Source organism: Lygodium microphyllum, chromosome 30 (genome assembly GCF_053477565.2).
Source record: "Lygodium microphyllum isolate KBCC chromosome 30, Lygodium_microphyllum_v1.1.10, whole genome shotgun sequence".
Classification (NCBI taxonomy): Eukaryota; Viridiplantae; Streptophyta; class Polypodiopsida; order Schizaeales; family Lygodiaceae; genus Lygodium; species Lygodium microphyllum.
In genome coordinates, this window is record NC_141164.1 from 33,780,727 (window position 1) to 33,799,557 (window position 18,831).

General features: G+C 37.8%; 2 protein-coding genes across 2 annotated transcripts; both read left to right on the plus strand.

Annotated features, from left to right (window-relative positions):
- The first annotated feature begins 8,735 nt into the window (after nucleotides 1–8,735).
- On the plus strand, nucleotides 8,736–9,473 carry LOC148009706 (uncharacterized). The gene is made up of 2 exons (XM_087672998.1): nucleotides 8,736–9,124; nucleotides 9,334–9,473. Exons 1-2 carry the CDS (start codon nucleotides 8,924–8,926, stop codon nucleotides 9,352–9,354), a joined length of 222 nt encoding a protein of 73 aa, XP_087529124.1. The 5' UTR covers nucleotides 8,736–8,923; the 3' UTR covers nucleotides 9,355–9,473.
- Nucleotides 9,463–10,899, plus strand: LOC148009707 (S-adenosylmethionine decarboxylase proenzyme-like). Its single transcript, XM_087672997.1, has one exon. It carries the CDS (start codon nucleotides 9,463–9,465, stop codon nucleotides 10,639–10,641), a length of 1,179 nt encoding a protein of 392 aa, XP_087529123.1. The 3' UTR covers nucleotides 10,642–10,899.
- Nucleotides 10,900–18,831: the final 7,932 nt, after the last annotated feature.

Below are 18,831 nucleotides of genomic sequence, written 5' to 3' on the forward strand. Positions count from 1 at the left end.
AGCAATGAAATCTATGAGAAAACTAAGCCAAATGTGTGCTCAAATCATCCCAAAGCATAACCATACCATCTAGGCACCAAAATAGCATCCATTCAACATGAATTATAGTATTTACTAATTTTTGTCCAAACCAAAATAGTTCTATTATGTGTGAAATAGAGAATAAAACTTGCATAGAATCAACTCTATGAGTGTCCAGATTTGTAGATCTCATCGTGTTTTTTATTTCTAGCTATAGAAATTCTAAATCGAATACCATATGCAAAAGTTATAGGCAAAATACGATAGTGCTGTCAAGTTGCCATAGGTATCCATGACTTCTATAGTATGTTCTCTATCCACTTAAAAATAGATAAAGTGACTGCTCCTTAGCTCAATAAGCACTCAACAAGGCTCAGCTAAGCCTTTGGAAGCTCCTCAATATGTGTGAAGTAAGCTAGAACGTCAGAAGAAAAAAAGACTCAATGCATACCTCAAGAGAAAGAAACAATGGCTGCCATCAAACCTTGAGTTGAAGCTTTGAATTTGAGCTAAAGCAAAGGATGAAGAAGCTCCTCGAATGGTTGATAATAGTTGAAGGGAGTGAGTCCAGAGTGGAAGTAAGAGCTATGGTAAAAGGAGCAAGAGTAAGAGAGAGAGACACACAAGATGTGGAAACTCCAACAATCACGAACTTCCCTTTATTCAAATGTCACTGAAAGAATAAAGAATGAAGTGACAGTGATGGGCACCCGCCACCTGCAGTGTACAAGTGTGTGTGTATTATGAGTGTAGTAGTACATGGGAGGCTAGGCACAAGTGCCTTTACCTCCAACACATTTTGCTTATATTACAAATTATCTATAAAAGTTGCGGAGAAAGGGATATAAATTCTATTGGGACAAGAAACACACAAATGCCATGAAAAAATTGAAGAAGTTATTGAGGATTGCACCTACTTTAAGGAAAGTAGATTACATAGGTAGTAGACCTATTATCATTACTATTGGTACTAGTCCAATCGGCATCAGTTCGGCTATTGGAGAGGATGATAATGAGGGTGACACGTATGGAGTCAAGTTTGGAATAAACATATTGACTAAGAGACAAAGAAGATACCTACAAATAAAGAGAGAGTTGTGGGGAGTTGTGACAACCCTAAAGTGTGATAAATAATATTTAATTAGGCACCAATAATCATGGAGATGGATTGTTTGTCCTCTATAAGGGATGATAACTACTTGTTTGACTACATACATAGCTATGCTAAGATGAATTGCATACATCAAGTCAATGAATCTCGAGTTTCAACAAATTGTAGAAAAAGAGAATCTAGTGTAGACATGTTATTTAGAGCCAAGTATGAGGATGAAGAAAGTTTATTAGCAGGTGATGATGAGGTTGAAATTTCAGCCACTTCAATTGATCATGAGTGTCATGCATCTTCAATGAAAGATCTTTGCAAAAGAATTGTATGAAGGTGAATGGTTATAGATCAAACAATATTTGAAAACTTTGGCAAAAAGACATGATTGGATAGATGTAGAATTTAAAAGAATTAGAAGGAAAGCATATGGCTACTCTCTAGACTAGGGAATTAAATTGTCATTGACATTAGGATATAATCTAGAAGAAAATGGTAAAAGTGAAAGAGGGCATCCTCCCATTGTCAAAGCTTTAGCAAAGGCATGCAAAGGAAGAGTATGAGAGTGTTCACATTTTCTTCCTTATGCTATATGGGCTAATCAGACTACACACAAGTCTACTACTACATGATACATGCCAACAGAGCTTATGTATGGACAAAAGTTGATTATGCCTATAGAGATAGTGGCTATTTCATGAAGTGTTTTACCATAGGAGGAAGGAATGATTAGGGAAGAGTTGTTAGCTCTTAGAATCTACCAATTAGAGACAGTGGCTATTTCATGGAGTGTTTTACCATAGGAGGAAGGAATGATTAGGGAAGAGTTGTTAGCTTATGTATGGACAAAAATTGATTATGCCTATAGAGACAATGGCTATTTCATGGAGTGTTTTACCATAGGAGGAAGGAATGATTAGGGAAGAGGTGTTAGCTCTTAGAATCTACCAAGTAGAAAGAAGACTTAAAGACATAGAGATTGCAGTGCAAAGATCAAAAGAGGCTAGCCTTTGCACAATAAAGAGAGCTTTGATGGAAGATGGCACAGATTCAGACCGAGAGCCATTGAGGAAGATGAATGGGTACTAGTGTATGATAGCAATCCTGATAATCAACACAAAACCATTAGAAAGGTTTCCAAAGGATAGTTTGGACCATATGTTGTGAAGCAGGCTTATGATAATGCTACATATGCTCTATGTGAATTGGATAGAAAAGTTTTGAAGGTACCTATTGCAGGGAAGAGGATCAAGTTAACCAAGAGAAGAGAGTTAGATAGCTATGAGGAGGAGGAGCTTGAAAAATAGTCTACACAAGAAAGGATGGAAGAATATGAGGATGATTATATTGTGGAAGATGAGAAAGTCATTGAGCCTACATAAGAGTAAGACACGATGGTAGATAATGGAGTATGTGCAGGTTTAGATAATGGAGTATGTATGCTAGGAGTTTTAAAAGTCATTTCACATGTCAATTGAAACCAAATATATCATGTATTCCTTGTCGGGTGGCCATTTTAATGTAAAGGACCAAAGTTTAAGTGAAGAATGATGTGACCATTGTCTTCAGGCTTGCCCCTACAATTTTCAATGCAAAAAATGGGCATGTCCTAACACCTAGAGTTAGGGCAAAACTCATAGCAAGAACTCTAGCTTTTGATATGTTTTTGGTGAGAACTCAAACACAGGAAAAGAAGGGAATGCATGGAAAAACATAGGGGAGAGATTCTATATATGGGTGGATGCATGTATGCTATAGATCTAGGGGAGATTTGGGACTGTTATACTATTGTTACATAGAGATTTGTAGGGCTAAAGTGTTGTGATTAGAGTTTGTAGGGGATTTTGCCTTGATACAAGTGCTACCACTTGCATGTTGAGTACCCAAAAAGGGGAATTTTGTGGATAGATTTGGATCTCTCCTTTCCTACCACTATAGGTGAAAGAATGCGGGATTTAAAAATACAAGGGATTTTATGCTGAAAATATAAGGGATGTTTTGATTCACATGTATATTAGGGTTATATTGGGCTTGTTTTAAGGTCCTACATACATTGTTTATGTGGAGATTGATCTATTGCAATTAGTAAACCTTTTAGATTATTGAAGTGTTTGGGTTTGAGCTATCACCTTAGAAGTGTTACTTGACTAAGCTATCATCTTGGTCATAGGGTTGTAAGTCTAAAAGTGATAGTGAAGGTATATAGAGATTGAAGCTAAGGTTCTTTGCAAGTAATATAGGTTACAATTTGATATCTTTCTTGGATACTTCTATTGCCTATAGTTTCTTTAGTCTCTCATCTATTAAATCATTTCCTAAAGATCCCAGTGGTTTTAGGCTTGATACCTTTACCTGTGATTGTCTGTCCAATCTTATTCATCTTACTAGTTTGATTGATAGGGTATATATGACCTCTATATGTTATGACACTATTAGAGATGGGATATCATTCCTATATGTTGAGAACCATGAGCATTAATTCAAGCTCATCTAGACCTTACTTTAGCCATATCTCATTTCCCAATACATTGTCCACAACCAAAACTAGAAAACACTCCACCAAGTTGGTACTCCAAGCCAATGATGTACTTCCATGTCAACATAAATGCTAAAAACCATGAGCAAATCTACATCATGGACAAGTTATTGAGCAACATCAAAAGTAATGTTTGCATATTGGAACATGTTAAAACAATAGTAAAATGCAAATATGTTTACATGTATAAAATGGTTTGGAAGGTACATTGTGTGCTTACCATCATGAAAGTTGATTATTTGGATTACCTTAATGCCTTGAAAGTATTAGCATGGATCATGTGCCAATCTTTGTCAAGAGCTATATGTCAGTCAAGGTTCTCCAATGAGATAGGAGAGAACAAGATAGAACACACTTGCAAATTGATGGATGACAAGATAGCTATATATGTAGCCCAATGTGTGTATCTCACTCTCACACACACACACACACACACACACACACACACACACACACACACACACACACACACACACACACACACACACACACACACACACACACACACACACACACACACACACACACACACACACACACACACACACACACACACACACACACACACACACACACACACACACACACACACACACACACACACACACACACACACACACACACACACACACACACACACACACACACACACACACACACACACACACACACACACACACACACACACACACACACACACACACACACACACACACACACACACACACACACACACACACACACACACACACACACACACACACACACACACACACACACACACACACACACACAGAGTGCATCAAGTTATTTATAGCAATTGTGAATAGGCTAGTGTTTGTGCCATAGTATCAATGAAAATAAAAAGGTGTTGTGTTAGATCTAGATAATAAACATTGCATTTTAAAACTTTTTTTTGGGATGCTAAGCATCGGCCTTAGATGCTACACATCAATTTTGAAAAGTTGATGCTCTACATCTTGTTGTTAGCATTGCTTCTCCCTCCCCCTATTTCACCTCTTGATTTGCTACCTAGACAATATGGCAAATGTAGTAATGAGAAGTAGCTTATCTAGGCCTTAACAAGCAAAGGGTCCATGTATTACTTACATAAATACAAAAGAAGAAGCTTAGAACCTTACAACTAATGTGTATTGCATGATTAAATAGGAACCCAATAGTTATCCATGTCTCTCCTCCTCATAGCCTAACAAAACCCTATCCAAAGGGCTAATAATATTGGCTTTTGTTTTACAAACATACAATCATAGCAATGGAGTTTCTTGTACATACCAGTTGGGTTTATTCTATACAAAAGTAATACTTGCCAAGTATCAACATGGTTAACTATAGTAAGGGGATACTTGTTCATAACAACTAGGGTATCTTAACATCAAGGGGTTTGTAAATAACAACTTGTGAACAATTGAGATTATTAGGGCTTAAAGGTAGGTTCTTTTCAACATATATTAGCTATTAAGTGATGGCATTGTCTCTTAATTAATCTTCTCCCAATCACAATGACAATAAAGGTTTACTTTAAAAAGCCTTGTTCTAGTGACTAATCAATTAGATGTTTTAGTATCCAAAACCATGTACTTACCCAAATAGGTTTACTTTTGTACCATATGAAAAATTACTCCATGCACACAAGTAACATGATGGAAGTAAGTACTTGGCCATAGGTAAAAGATTTGGTGCTTCCAATAATTGTATGTAGGCCAACAACCAATACCATGCAGTATACATTTTTAAACCTAGGATATGGTACTCTATGTGTTATAATTCCCAAATTTGTGGGCTAGTAATATTTGCTAAGTATCCCACCAAAGAATGATAAGTATGCAAATCAAGAGAGGTTCAATAGTATTAGTGTGTTTGCAAGAGTTTCAACTTAACTAGCTTGGTGGGATAACATCTAAACCGAAAAATGATGTTTACAAATGACAACGTCCGCTTGACTTGCCAATCATGAAGCTTGAAATATTGAAGTGTGTTTGCAAGAGTTTCATATTAACTAGCTAGGTGGGATAGCATATAAACCAAAGATGATGTTTACAAAGGACAACATCCACTTGGCAAGCCAATCATGAATCTTGAAATGCTCTCGTACAATCAATCACGCATCCCAAATATCTTATCACCCTTATTATAAGTAAGCTATAAGTTAACACTCATTGGCACATTTTTAATGCTCATGGACCATGGTGCAGAGCCATCTATTATAGTAATAGGATTATGAGCTTCATAGAGGGTCCAAGTTGTACAATCCTTATCATTGCCATCACAAAACATCCTATGGTCATATGCTACCAATTGTAGCCTATACAAACCGAATAGTTAATGGAAGCATGCATAATGGTCTACATCATGAGCTAGTCATTCATCATAATCTAGAGATGAATAAATATACATGGTTAGCATCAATTATGTAAATTGGTACGAATCAATCATGCAATGGTGAGGTAATGAGTTTATGCTTTTGGCAAGGAGGTGGCATAGCCTCTCTTTCAATAAGGATACACTGCTACTTATGGATTTCTTTGTCCTCGTGTGATACACATGAGAGGGGGTTTGTAGTATGTTTTACCTGTCTATATTTGGGACACTTTGACAAGAAGGCTTTTGCTTCTTTGTTAGTACCATGCTCATGGTTCTCTATGGAAGAAGTGACAATTTGTGTGCACATGCATGCACATACACAGACACACATGTATGTGTATGTAAGAGAGAGAGAGAGAGAGAGAGAGAGAGAGAGAGAGAGAGAGAGAGAGAGAGAGAGAGAGAGAGAGAGAGAGAGAGAGAGAGAGAGAGAGAGAGAGAGAGATTATTGCTTCAACAAGTCACATAATACATTTGAATAATAAGAACATTCACATTGATGCTTGGCATATCAACACACGAAGAAACTTGGCACACAATTAGAGCAAGGTCTTGTAAACCATGTAAGGAGGAAGAGGCATATGGAGGTGAGAAGAGCTCGATATGAGAGAGTTTTCACACACACACACACACACACACACACACACACACACACACACACACACACACACACACACACACACACACACACACACACACACACACACACACACACACACACACACACACACACACACACACACACACACACACACACACACACACACACACACACACACACACACACACACACACACACACACACACACACACACACACAACATGTGTGGTAGATCCATGCACACTCTAATATTGTGTGTGTGTGTGTTCTAAATTTTGAAAAATCTAGGAGGTTTGGAATCATTCTACTGTTGCCATGTAAGAGTGGGTATTAGTTATGGTAGATCCTTGCATTTTAATATAGCATAGAAGTGGGACCTTAAGACTTACTCTCATACATGGTAGTAGCCATTATAGTGTGTCCCTTTTCGATCTCTCTATCCTATTTTCCACTTGTTTTTAATCATTTCAAAGGAGCCCTATCTATTAAGAATCATGATAAATGGTTCAACAAATCAAGTAATGCTTTGCTTTATATTGAATTTCAAGGTCTATTAAATTCCTTGCAAAGCCATTGCTCTCGGGGCACACTCCTCCCTAAGTTAGTGTAAGTGGAGGGGGTCTTCCAATTCAAATCGGCATCTCTATGGGATAATATAAAGGGACCCTTTTGGCCTAGTTCCAAAGAATTTGTATAAATATTAAGCCCCCCTTATGCCTTCTTTGAGTTGTTTATAACCTTCATGTCTATCTCCACTAACAAGATTTCATGAACACAAAGTAAGATGTTCTATTAAGGCCCTTCTCATTGACAATGCACACACCTGGATCGCTTATCTTGATGGTGTGGCATTTATTCTCTCAGCCCATCATTCTATCTTGATAAGCGGTCCCTATTATCTTTCCTTCTGACTTGGATGGTTATGATCTTTCATGTCAATAGGTGAAGAACATTCACAATGTATTCTTTTATATGCACAATATATAGGCAACATTGACAATTTTGGATGTTGAGAAGGCCGAGTGTAAAGCAAAGAGCTAAGGTTTGAGTTAGAAGCATCATGTCACAATTATTCACTTTCATGTACATCTTTTCAATCGTTTTGTATTTTCCAACTTTTCAAGTGTTGGTTACAGTTGTCACAATGTGTCAGAGTAGTTTAAAGTCATGTAGAATTGCCAGATATTGTACATCTTATGCTTTGATTGATGGGCATCTCTTTTGAGTGACATCTTTTGACTACATGTATGACCTTTGAGCATTCATGAATTTCTAACTTCTTAGTACATGAGAAAAATATGATTATTTTTTTTTGGCAATAAGGCTAAATTCTTTTGTTCAAAACCTAGTCTATAGAAGGAAAAAATTACATATTTAGGCCAAATATTCGGCCTAAAGCTGTCAAAAATCAAGCTTTTTAGAAGAAACAATTATTAATATTTAATTAAAAGTGCTTGTTGCCAAGTTTCATGTATGATATTTGAAAATTCATATATTCACGTATATTGGCCAATCAAATTTCATGTATGATATTTTAGTTATTATCTTTAGTATGATATCTGAACTTTTGTATCGACAAATCAAATGTTTATTGTTATGGTGCTTTTCCTATATTTTGTTATTGTTATGGGATATTCATGTATATAATTTTGATTATGGCGCAATGATATGAATATGAGTGAATATATTCTTGTATATTGACCAATCAATTTTAATTATGTTGCAATTTTATATTCATAATATATTGACTGATTTTATGGTGGAATGATATATTGGTATCTAATACATACACATATACATAGACCAATAAAATTTTAATTATAGTGCAATGATCAATCATATATATATATATATATATATATATATATATATATATATATATATAGACCAATAAATAAAATTTAATTATGGTGAAATTATATTAATATTAAGACAATGTTTTGGCCCTAAAAAACATTAATGCTAAGAGGAATCGAACGAATCGATTCTCAAGCAATTATTTGTTTGCTTTTTCCCGACTAAAAGACGTGTTTGCGCGTCTCTCTCTCTCTCTCACCCACCAGACTGCCACCTATATAAAGAGAAGCGTGACAGACTCCTTGTCATATCGCAGAATCCCTAATTTTGTCTGTGTTGCCCTCCTTCATCTTCGTCTTCGTCTCGCTCTCTTGCTCTCTGCGTTCGTCTGTTCGTCGTCCCTATCTCACCTCCACAATCTTGCCTGTTCTTCTTTTTTTCGCATCAGTCAGGGAGCGGATCGCCGTTCGCGAATGACGCTGTGATGGATTCTGGTAGCCCCGATTCTGATTCGTCTTCGTCCTCGTTGCTGTCTTCCTCGTCGGCTCCTTCCTTCTCTGCACCCTTGGCCTCGTCCTCCGGAATCTCTAGCTCTCAACCGCACGACCAGACCTCTGTCTACGGCATCGAGGACGTGAGGCCGCACGGTGGAATACCAAAGTTTCAGTCTGCTGCATACTCCAACGTAAGTCGTGCTCGTATTTCTTGCAGTAGCTTAATTCTTGCGGTTAAAATATGTATGGCATTGTTAGGGCGATGCCTCTGTAGTTTTGTGGACTATCAGAATTTAATTGTCTATGGCACGGCATTTCAAGTTTCTGCTCCTGGATTGTTCTGTATTTGAAAATGTTGTCCTTACATCTATAGAACCTGACATCTATGCAATGTTTGCAGTGCCTGAAGAAACCATCCTGACATCGACAATTGGGGATTGTTTTAAGTGCGGGCTCTGTACTTCTGCTGTTGCTGTGAAATTCACAAATAGCAGTTTGCAAGCTCAACTAAAGTGATCTTGGTTCAGCCATGACACCCACTGGGTTTGAGGGTTTTGAAAAGCGGTTAGAAATTGAGTTCTTTACACCTTCGCCATTCTCTGATCCAGAGGGAAGGGGACTTCGGAATCTCTCACGGATGGAGCTGGATGTTCTCCTCCATGCTGCGGAATGCACCATTGTGTCACAGCTGAGCAATGACCATTTTGATTCCTATGTGCTCTCTGAGTCCAGCCTCTTTGTGTACCCCTACAAAATCATCCTGAAGACATGTGGTACTACAAAGCTGTTGAGATGTATTCCTATTCTTCTGGAATATGTGTCCAATTTCTCCTTGAAGGTTTATGGCTGCAAGTATACACGGGGGGCATTCATCTTCCCCCAGGAGCAGCATTTTCCACATGGAAGTTTCATGGATGAGGTATCCTATCTTGATCAGTTTTTTAGCCATCTTGGATCAGGCAGCAAGGCATATGTTCTGGGTGACCACTCTAAGACGCACAAATGGCACATCTACACAGCATTTGCTACTGATAAAGGCTTATCTTCTGACCCTGTCTACACTCTCGAAATGTGCATGACTGAGTTAGACAAGTCCTGTGCTGCAAAGTTCTTCAAAGAGAATTCTGCAACTGCCTCAGAGATGACCTCAAGCTCTGGGATTTCTACCCTGCTTCCCTTTTCTCGCATATGTGATCATGCCTTTGATCCTTGCGGTTACTCAATGAATAGCCTAGAAGGCAGTGCTTTCTCCACCATCCACGTGACTCCTGAAGATGGTTTTAGCTATGCGAGTTTTGAGGCTATGGGGTACGATTCCAAAAGTGTAAATCTTTCAGCACTCATCGATAATGTTCTTACTTGCTTCAAGCCAAAAGTATTCTCATGTGCACTATATGCCAATGGTCCTGTGATGGGATCTCTTGGTTCCTGGGAGCTGGCTTTCTGCCCTCAAGATTATATTTGTGATGGTACCAGCACAGAGGTCATTCCTGGTGGCCGCAGAATTGTATATCACACTTTCAAGGTGAGTGGTTGTTATCAGGCTCAAGTATCCCCGCTTCCCCTGGTTCCATTGCTTGGAAGGTGGGAAAATTTCATGGATATTTCAAGCAGCTGCGAGATGATTGGAGACGAGTGTGAAGCATTTGGATGTAGAGCACCAGGTTTCAAAATGCATGCTTCTCTGGGAGAAGCAGCTCTTTTTTAACAGTAGTCAGTTCACTTATTAAATTAGCACTGTCCGTAGTGGGGTTAGGATTCTTTATCTGAGTGAGAGAGCTTGGGGAGATAAACTTGTTGGTATCATATGTTCTTAGGGACAATCTGAATAAGCTTTCACACTAGTCAGTGGGCTTCCCCAAACATTACAATTATGAAATAAGCTGCCACTCTAGTCAGTGGACTTTCCCCATCTATTACAATTGTCAAATCTTATTACAACTTTGCAAAAGATTCTCTGAAGTTACATTTGCAGTATTTTTAAACTCTCAAGGTAATGTTGTCTCTAAGAGATGTGACTTTACTGTCTGGTACAAGATTGTTCCCTGTATTGAACATTGGGACATTGTAATCCTGGTTTGGAACATTTTAATCCTTGTTCGAACTGTTGTAATCCTGGTTGTACTTTTGGGGATTAGTGATAATTTCTGCGGTTGTCTGATTGTGTTTGTCTGTCACTAGCTGTTCCTTTGTTTTCCCTATCACTAGTTGGTGCAGTGAGTTGTCTGAATGCTTCAATCTGTCAACAGGGGTTTGTGCATGCAGTCTCCTATGTTGTTACTCATGTTTTGTAACCGTATTTTCTGTGGCAAGGTTTTGTGACGGGCTAGACTGCTTAAGTGAGAATGTCGGCAGTTTTTGAGAAGTGCCTTGATTGGATACTGTGCAATCGGATGACAGCTACTAGAGGGCATCTTTTACGGTGTCTCAGCTTCTCTCAAAAATTTGTTGTGAAGCATCCTTTTTGTTTTCTGGATGTGACATGCTACAGTTTTGAAAGCGTGTCATGTTGATTAGTATGAATGACATTTTGCATGTGTTGTCCAAGAATTGCAGGACGGTCTCTCTGTGTTAACAGGCACACTAAATTGTCAGTAATGGAAAACTGAAGGGCGTTTGAGGGTGTCAATTCTCAAAATATAGAAGTACAGAGCATTGCCTCTTAAGTAATTTGTTCTCCTAGGGTGGAAGGTAAATTGACTTAAATATGTTTTCTACATTTTCGTGTACTTTACTACGCATGAGGAAATCCAGTGCATCAAGCTTGTCCTGTATCGTAATATGTTGATTTTTCAACTTCAGAAAAGAGTACTTGGTTTTGGTTGGAAGCCTTTGTATTGTGAACCTGCAGTATTATTAATTTCAACTATGAACTTTCTGATCTTGTTTAGAAGTCCATAATATTGTGTGTCAAGATTAATGGGGTTACATGTACTTGAGTAGGTAGGACGTGTTTTCTTAGGCTGGTTAACATGCTTCGATGGAACATGCAAAAGGAAGGAACGTTGAGTTGTGTACATGGATGATTGGCTTTGTAAAATTTGCATGATGGTTTGGATTGGTGAGGTTTGGATTGGTGATTCTTTGTAAAAGGGTGAAATCTGTGCTCAAGTAAGAAAATGTTTATGGGATCTCTTTGAGGTAGGCGAAACTAGTGATGAAAGATGAGGATGAAGAAAACTCCATGGAAATGGGTGCTGGGACAGACCCAAGCACTAGATAAGATTTGAATGCTTAAATAGCATCCTCAAACAAAAAATGAACACTCATTGAAAGTTTTTTGACTTTGATATCCCCCGTTTTTCAATTTGCATTCCATGCAATTGGCAAGCGCAGTCATCATTGCTATGTTTTTGCTTGGTTAGGATAACAATATAACAAGGAAACTTGATTTTTGGCCAATGTAACCTAAAAGTGATATTGATTAGCTTATAATCATGTTAGCAAACGACGCTTGATGAACAACAAAAATCATGCTATTCTTGTGGGTTTAAAGTAAAGCAATTTACACTTTAGTAGCTACAGTCTAGTTGGCAAGCAAGCGAGGAGGTAGAAGGTAGAACTTGCATTGCTCTTTCTAGCAAGAAGGCATAAGCGTGTAGTCCCTCTTTCAAAATGCTGTTCCTTGCTATCAAAAGGTAGTCGGAGGGCTTGTACCACCCTCATTTGGAAACCTTTGAGATGCGCAAATCTGTAGGTAAGCATAAAGGATAAACGTAAGTCATTAGCTTTTACTAAGAATTGTAAGTGGAGGTGAGACTCAACCTACTAAAGAGTAAGACCTTGGACACGAAGCTACTAAAAAAGTTGCAACTTTACAAATGGGGGGTTTATTGTCAATATATTGGAAAATTCCTATCCTATTTCTAACTCATTATTCTCAAGGAGAATTATATCTATAGGTATTTTATCTATTTTTGCATATAAATTTGTTGTGCTCTTGGTACTGTAGTCGTGGGAGCGACAATTCGATACTCGTCGTCCTATTTGCACCTATAAGTTACGAACTTGCTATTGTGGCTTGTCAATACTCGGCCATTTTATGGCTCAATTAGTAATGGTACCTCGCAATTACAAAGTCTTTCTACGGCGCTGCTCAAAGCACACTTCTCTAGGAGATTTCAAAAAACTTTACTGCCCTAACACACTTGAGCTACATCATCGCTACAAAACCAATGAAATAGGCACTTATAAATGTTAATAAAGTTACATCGAAAAGGCCAACGTTGTTGATACTACTATCAAACCGATTATCATCGAGAATGGGCAGCATCCACCTGTTAGGTAGGGGAAGGGCCTTCTCAAGTAGCAGTCGATAATCTTTGTTTTTTAAGGTGCTGAGTTATGTTGCATGGTATTTTTTCCGACTTTGAAAAAACACAAAGTAAGTTCTCGGGATTAGATATCCCAGTAGTCCATGCCGTAAACGATGCCTTCCATAGTGGTAGAGGCAACTAAGCTGTCGAGTAGGCCTCGTAGAACAGACAGTGGATTTCTATTGGTCTCTTGCCTAATTTGCCTCATATTTGGTAGCAACTAAACTCTTTTCTTTTATGGTCAATAAATTTTAAGAAATTCTTATCAATTCTTTCTTCTCTACTTTTACTGTATACGAAGAGCTGAAATCTGACTTCACTAGACCCACAGGTTTTGATGAAATGCTTTTGCTGCATGAGCAGTTTCGACGTGCCCAGAGGCTAACGGCGAATTCGTTCATAGTCCATTAGACCGACTTCTCCTCCATCGAAGAGCATAACAAACATATAGGCTCCTTTCCTTATACCTGGCCTTTATCAAGTGCTTTCCCATGGTTTTACTTTTTCTAAAGCTCTAGGGTTTTATGGATTTTATGTTATTATAGGGACCATTTTATAAACAATATGAAGTATTGCTTCCTCCTGAATATGAAGTTAGTTGCAACAGGTTGTTGGAGCCATAAATGTGTGAAGTCTATATCATGGTAAAGATAACGTTGTGATACATATAAAATTATTGGAACCGAAAAAACAATGCAAAGAAGAGAGAAAATAATAAGGGATTGAATCATTCTAGGAGGACTATGTGCCCTGAAATATGCACAAGAGTATTGTTTTGAACGGACTGGCTCAATAGCAAACCCTGGCAAGAATCAGGATAGAGAGATCGGATTCAATGCTAAAAGATGGATTGAACCGAACTTTTAGGGGTTTTTAGTAATAAGGCAACCAACTTGACAAGGATTCTTTCGCATATTGTCCCTTCCTTTTCTTGTCCACCCTATGATCGGCCTGTTGGGGTCCCGGTCCTTATCTTTTGACCGGCTAACTCAATATCTGAAATGTAAGATGATTCGCCTTGCAATTGCTTGGTATTGGCATTTCGTGGACTTAGCTAGTATATGGCATAAGAAAGACAACACAAACTTTGAAGTTTGTTGACAACCAATTGAGCTCCTTTCATACAAAGCTGTACTTCGGAAACAAAGTAAGGGAAAGCTGCTCTATAGTTTTAGTGAGGTAGCTATATGCCAAGGGGTTTTGCGGGGAGACTTGCAAGTACAATTTGGAGGACGTTATTGCAACATCCAAACCAAAAGAGATTCGAACAAATCGGGCATGATAGTTTCCTTCCACTCGGCTCACTCACCTAAGCTCCTGTCGCCATGAGTTTAGATATCTGCCAAGCAGTTGCTTCAAAACCGAAGTGATGTGAGGGGATCGGTAATCGGCCAGTCATACCCAAACAATAATATTCCAAAAGAGAATAAGCCTTGTAATAGGAAACACAAGTAAATTAAGGTCAATGATCTCTCATGATAAATTTCCATTTTATGCAATGTCGAGAATACGTTACATGGCTTTACGTAAAAACCGATGTGCGTGTTCGAATATTATTAAAGCTTATTTCATGAAGGTTTCTTAAGAAAAAAATCACATAATGTCTCCTAAGCTATCTCATTATAGCCAAGTGATTTAGCCATATTTGATGGATTTTAGCCCTTGCACAGAAGTACATTGCTCATGTAGTCACTCTCTATGTTCTATTGGATCAATGTAGATGATGCAATCAAGCACTAGGAGTGGTATGCAAGTTAATGAGGTGATTATAATAACTTCTTGAGTCAATCATGGTGATGCAATGGCCACATTTAGTGCATTTAATGTCCATGTCTTGTCATATTCGATTGGAATAGGGTCTAGTATTTGTATGATTTGCATATAGTTCCTAATGTGAAAGAAGACTTTGAATGCTACATACCACTTGAGGTGAATCTTGGCTTCCAAAATAATGTGTAGTTGAAGTCATTTAGAGTATGGATGTGATCGCTAGGAGTTGTAGGCAATCCCTATTGGCCTACCACCAAACCCTAGATCAATTGATTAGTTAGGCTACGTAATCCATTAGAGATATTGATCTATAACTAAGTTGTAGCTTACCAATAAAGAATATAGCATGTATTAGTCCATAGTCAAGCATGCATCAAAACGAAGTGATCATTTGGACACATGATGGTTCCAGATTGAGGCTATGGATGAAAAATAAGGGTAAGATGTAGTGCAAATGAAGTGGTCAAATCAACCAAGGTGGTTTGGGCATAATTGAGGTGACTTTAACATAGCTCCAGGTAATCATGGAGTAGTGGAAAAGATGTAGTTGATGGAAAAGTAAGCAATCCAATTCAATCCCAACTGAATCTTGTTTTTGAATTCAATTTCTCTATTAAATTCCAAAATCAGAAGCATACCTAGTCATAGGAGAAGATATTGTGAAGACTTGTACATGTGGATGTTGTAGATAGGATGATCTCTAGGTCATGACTTGCCAAGTATTGATTTGTAGCTCTCCCAAATGTAGTTGACTTGATTTGGCCTCTTGCTGCACTTGATGTGATCTATATGGATATGCCTTGATTGAGGATGTTAGTTACTTTTTATGCATGCTTTTATAGTTTTATGCTTGCATTTATAGTTGTGGTGTCTTATAGTCTCTTTGTGCACGCATGATTTACTTTTTTGAGTCTTTAGTTTTTATGATTTTCTAGTCAAAGTGATGTGTAAAGGAGTAGAGTTAATTCTTGATAGCTTTTGTTCACCTTTTGGTCCATTTGTAGGATGGGCTCAATAATAAGATGTAATACTAGGCTTTGTCTTTACCACTAGATCTTTTAGATTTTATGCATTAGAGGTGATGTTGAGTCCTCTAGATGACAAATTTAACCCTTTTTGAGGAGTTAAGGTGACTTTTCACATTTTAAACACCTGGATGCCATTCAATACCTTCTAGATGGTGGTCCTCACCTTTAGGATGGTGCATAATGGATGGAGTCAAGGTGATGTTTGTGGGTTATAGAGGTGTTTGGATGCATTAGAGCTGATGGGATATAGGTGAAGGATGATCACCTTGAACATAAGAGGCTCAATCAAGGTGATCCTACTTGAGGTAATGCATATCACCTTGAGTGAAAGTGATGTATTCCAACAATATAATGTACACCTTGAGTGGAGATGATGGATCAATGGTTGTTGGTGATGAGTATCTACCTCTTGGATGTTAGTATTCACTTTCTAGATGGCTATGAGAAAACAACCAGGTGATGACCACTTTGAGTGAAACTGATGTGTTTTCACCTTGATTATAAGTCATCTGATAAAGGGGGTGGAAGTCAATACATGTGATGATCACCTTGAGTGGCTATGATCTAGTTGGGGTAGTGGATGCAAGCTAAATGATGTTTACCTGGAGTGGAGCTGATTTAGCCAAGGTGATGGATGTCACTCAATTTAGAGATAAGTGGTGAGTGATGATCACGTTGAGTGGAGGTGGTTGAGTCAAGGTGATGGGATTTAGTGGAGGTGAAGGGTTCCCACGAAAATGAACATCATCTTGAGTGAAATTGGAGTCAATCAAGGTGAAGATCCAACCAAGATGATGGAAAGATCAATCAAGGCAGTCAAGATGATAGTGGGTTCCATCAAGGTAGTTAATATATTTGAGTTTAAAATGGCCAATTTGACCTTAAAAGCTCTCATTTGATCAACAATGCCTAGAGTGTGCTTTCTTTGTATATCCCTTCCTATTTGTACGATAACAAGATTTTAGGCCCCAAATTGGTAGGCAAGGTGATTAGAGGATGTAATCAAGGTGAGAGCATGTAGTTTCTACTAAAAACTCAATAGTCAAACAATGCTTTCGATGGATGCATAGTATATAGAACTTCCTAGAGATATCCCCAAGTGTATTCTCAACCTCGAACATGTAAGGTGGTTTTTTAAAGTCAAAAGGAAAAAAACCAAGGTGATGGATGCTACTTGTCAAAGTGGTTGCAAAACTTCTTGAATTAGTACAAAATGACAATATTTGACATGATAGTGTGATACAATCCTTAGATGATCAATTTCAGTGCTACCAATGTGATATGCGCATGTACTTGAGGTGATCATGTTGGGTCACAATTGAGGATCCTAGATAGTGTTTGCCAAGCCTAATGCTACCAAAGTTTGTGACCCTTATCCCATTGACTTCAACTTTTAGGGTGATGCAAAATTCGATTGAGGTGGTCATGATCACAATTAAAAAAAGAAACCTTAATTGTGTCTAACAATTGTGATGCCTAGATTTAAAAAATGATGCATTTAAGCATAAAATGTAGCAATTGTTGTGATGAAGACACGCAATCAAGGTGATGCTAAATGCCTTTCAACTTTAATCACACAAACTCACAAATCATCTAGATGAGTCTAATCCCATTGTACAAATTTATACTTGATATGAAGCGATTTTTCTATGACTTTGGTACTCAAAAGAAGCATAAAACAAGGTATGCAATGATGCTCCAATTTGTCATGCTTTGTCTATGCTCTTCAAGTAAGATATGGCATGTAGTTCTGATATAAGTACATAAAAGCAGTGGATGTATTCATCATTCCTAGCTTGACATGAGATTGAGATAAGTCTTTTTTTTATTTTTGGAAAATTTTTAGATTAAAAAAACAAGAGAACAAGATGCTATCTAGTCTCTAGTTATTTAAAAAACAAGAGAACAAGATGCTATCTACTCTTAGTTATTAATGTCAAGTTGGTCCCATTCTGACTTGGAGTTCTTATCTAATCCAAGTGTGTTTTCGAGCAGAAGAGCTTCCTCTAATCTAAGAGCAGAAGGATCAAAGGTTCTCAACATTCTAATATACTAGTTGTCCTAAAATTATGCATGTTTTGGATGAGACATGCCTCCTTTAATTGCAAACTAAAATAGCTCAATCCTTTTGGGCACTCATGGTCTTCTATCTCTACACATGGTTAGAGTATGAGAAATCAAACAAGTAAGGATTCACTAAATTCCAAAAATGGAACTAAAAAACTTAGGATTAGATGCAATAGATGGGAATATGGTGGACTCTTGTCTTTCAAGAGTATGTTTCTAAAATGCCTTAAGGCTTCATCTCACATAGCCAACTCGTGCTCAAACTCCAATCCATCTACCTTGAGCTCTTAAATGAATAATTCACAAATTGATCTACTACTTTCCAATGCCACCAAGGAATGAGAGAAGCTTCTCCCTATTGGTCCCATCCTCTCTCTTGTACTCTTTCTTTCTCATTCGAGCAATCAATGGAGTTGTCTATCTTACTATTCCATAGGGCTGCTTATCTATATATAAAGCCTAATTAGGCTTTCAACCTTATATAACATCATCTTTCCCTTCACATACCCAAATAACTCTACTATGTATCCTCATGGACTCTAACAAGATAAACTTGCCTCATGAGGGTGACTAAGATAGCAACTGAATACTGCTCTTGACACTACAATGTAGGATTGATTATCTAAATTCTTTAGAGTTGATGCAAGCCAAGAGGCCTTGCACAAAGATGGAAAGTAAGAGAAGTATATCATAGTGAGAGAAGCAAATCAACATATC